General features: G+C 35.5%; 1 protein-coding gene across 1 annotated transcript; it reads right to left on the bottom strand.

Moving 5' to 3' along the window:
* Positions 1 to 418: 418 nt before the first annotated feature.
* On the bottom strand, positions 419 to 1,284 carry LOC114183560 (18.1 kDa class I heat shock protein-like). Its single transcript, XM_028070630.1, has one exon. The coding sequence runs from the start codon at positions 1,151 to 1,153 to the stop codon at positions 647 to 649; it is 507 nt and encodes a 168-aa protein (XP_027926431.1). The 5' UTR covers positions 1,154 to 1,284; the 3' UTR covers positions 419 to 646.
* Between the last annotated feature and the right edge of the window lie 792 nt (positions 1,285 to 2,076).

Raw genomic sequence — 2,076 nt, 5'->3', positions numbered from 1 at the left:
TCCAATAGAAACTATATGTATGAACATAATCATAAGTGTATTCCATAGACACCGATCTTCTTAACTTCTTTTATTTGAAAGACAAGTTGATAAAAAACATTGATGATAAGTGTTCATCACCAATTCAAATTATTTGATTTTGAGAAACCTTAAACAAATACGGATCAGAGGTCATGGAGAAGTTGGTTTCCTTCTCATGTTTCTACATAGACGATTTAGGTTAGGAATACAAGAACGGTTTAAGAAAGTTCTACGTGAAATAGAAATAAAAAAAATTAAATAGCATATAAACAAAATAATTCAAATATGAATTTTAAAATTGTATACCAAAGATGATGTAACCATTTTTTATATATGATTTTCTTGGGATTCATTTGTATTAAATCTATTATCTCTTAAAAATAAATCTCCGAACAAATACACCAAAGCAGCGTGAGTAATTACTTTGTCTCTGCAAGTTCCATATGGGAAGTGTTTGTTTGGAAGGTAATGAATCCCCCAAACTAATTATTGATCCAATACTCGAACATAATTGAAAGCATAGACTCACGCACACAACTTATAGTTATTATTTAGATAACCATCATGTTTCTCGTACAAAGATAACGGTTGAGTTTCAATTCTTAAACTTAGGTGTTACAAACATTCAGGGACGAGAAGAAATGTTGATGTTTCTGACGCGACCGTGAGAGGCTTTGTTGTATTTAGGAACAGTAATGGTGAGGATCCCGTTTTCCATGAAGGCTTTGACGTGGTCGACGAGTGAGTTTTCGGGGAGAGTGAGGCGCTGAATGAAGTGGCCGCTGGAGAGTTCTACGCAGTGCCACCCTTCTCGCTGCTCCTCCTTCTCCACGCTCTTCCCGCAAACGATGCAGAGAACCCTGTCGTCGCCCACCTCCACGCGCACGTCGTTGCGCTTGAATCCAGGAAGGTGAGCCTTGTACACGTGCGCCTCCGGAGTCTCCTTGAACTCTATGTGCGAGTTGAGGATCGGTGCGGGCTCGGCGGGGAAAGCCATGAACGGCGGTGATGGGTTGGAGTGTGTGAGGCCCATGGTGTGGTGTTGCTGGGCTTGGTATGGCTCCCAGGTTGGTTGATGGGCTGCGTCAGTTCTTCTTCTGTTGAAGAAGTTACGAGGGGAAAGGTGGGACATTTGATTCTGTTTTTTTTTTTTTTCTTTTTTTTCTGTGTTATGAAGATGGTGGTAGTGTGTGTTGTTATGGTGGTGAGGAATGGGAGATGCTGCTTGTAATCTAACGGAGAAGCACTTATTTATAAGCGAGGTAATGTGGTTAGAAGATATATACATACACTCGCGAGCCGAACTTATAGGTACTCTCAACTTTTATATTAGATTCATTTTTTGTCAAGCTTTTTCTTTGGCATGGATCAATGTGTTGGTAATTAAAAAATGTCTAATTATTTCATATCATTTTAGTCATATGTCAGATAAATATGATATGATATGATAAAAGAAGTTTACTTTGAAATTATATTTAATTTAAATTTGTTATTTTATATCGTTCAAAATTATTGTCCAACTTCTATCACTACACACATTACTTTTTAGGGTTTCTGATTATTTTTTGGTAGAGAAAAAGATGAGTTTCTATACTTTACCTAAGTTATAACCTAGAAGAAATCAGGGAAGGAAAACATAAATAAAAATAAGTAAAAATTAAAATTAATTTAGAAATGTTCAGTTTGAGAAAAATAAAAGTAGAGTTCAGAGCCTTGAATGTCAAGGTAGGTAATGAGGTCAATCCCATGAGTGTGTTTTCAGTAATGATAGGAATTTCGTGGAAACAAGAGACAAATGTTGTGTTCTTTCAATGATTTAAGATGTGTGTGTATATGTTAATAACATGATGTAATGCAAAAATGATTTTACATTAAATTGATTGTCATCGGGCAACGTTGATCATGAATTTAATGCACATTTGTTCTTCATTGTTTCCTTATTTTGTATGGACTTAATAGTTGGTGTTAGATCCACCACTATTTTCAATTTCTTTCTACCCTATTTTGTTATTAGAGGGTTCAATTAGTTTTTTTCTTCTTATTTTTGTTTAAAAA

Source organism: Vigna unguiculata, chromosome 5 (genome assembly GCF_004118075.2).
Source record: "Vigna unguiculata cultivar IT97K-499-35 chromosome 5, ASM411807v1, whole genome shotgun sequence".
NCBI classification, from domain to species: Eukaryota; Viridiplantae; Streptophyta; class Magnoliopsida; order Fabales; family Fabaceae; genus Vigna; species Vigna unguiculata.
This window is presented reverse-complemented; position numbering and strand designations above follow the sequence as displayed.

Excerpts from the sequence above, each read along its gene's own strand:
- LOC114183560 (XM_028070630.1), bottom strand. The coding sequence starts at position 1,153 with ATGTCCCACCTTTCCCCTCGTAACTTCTTCAACAGAAGAAGAACTGAC.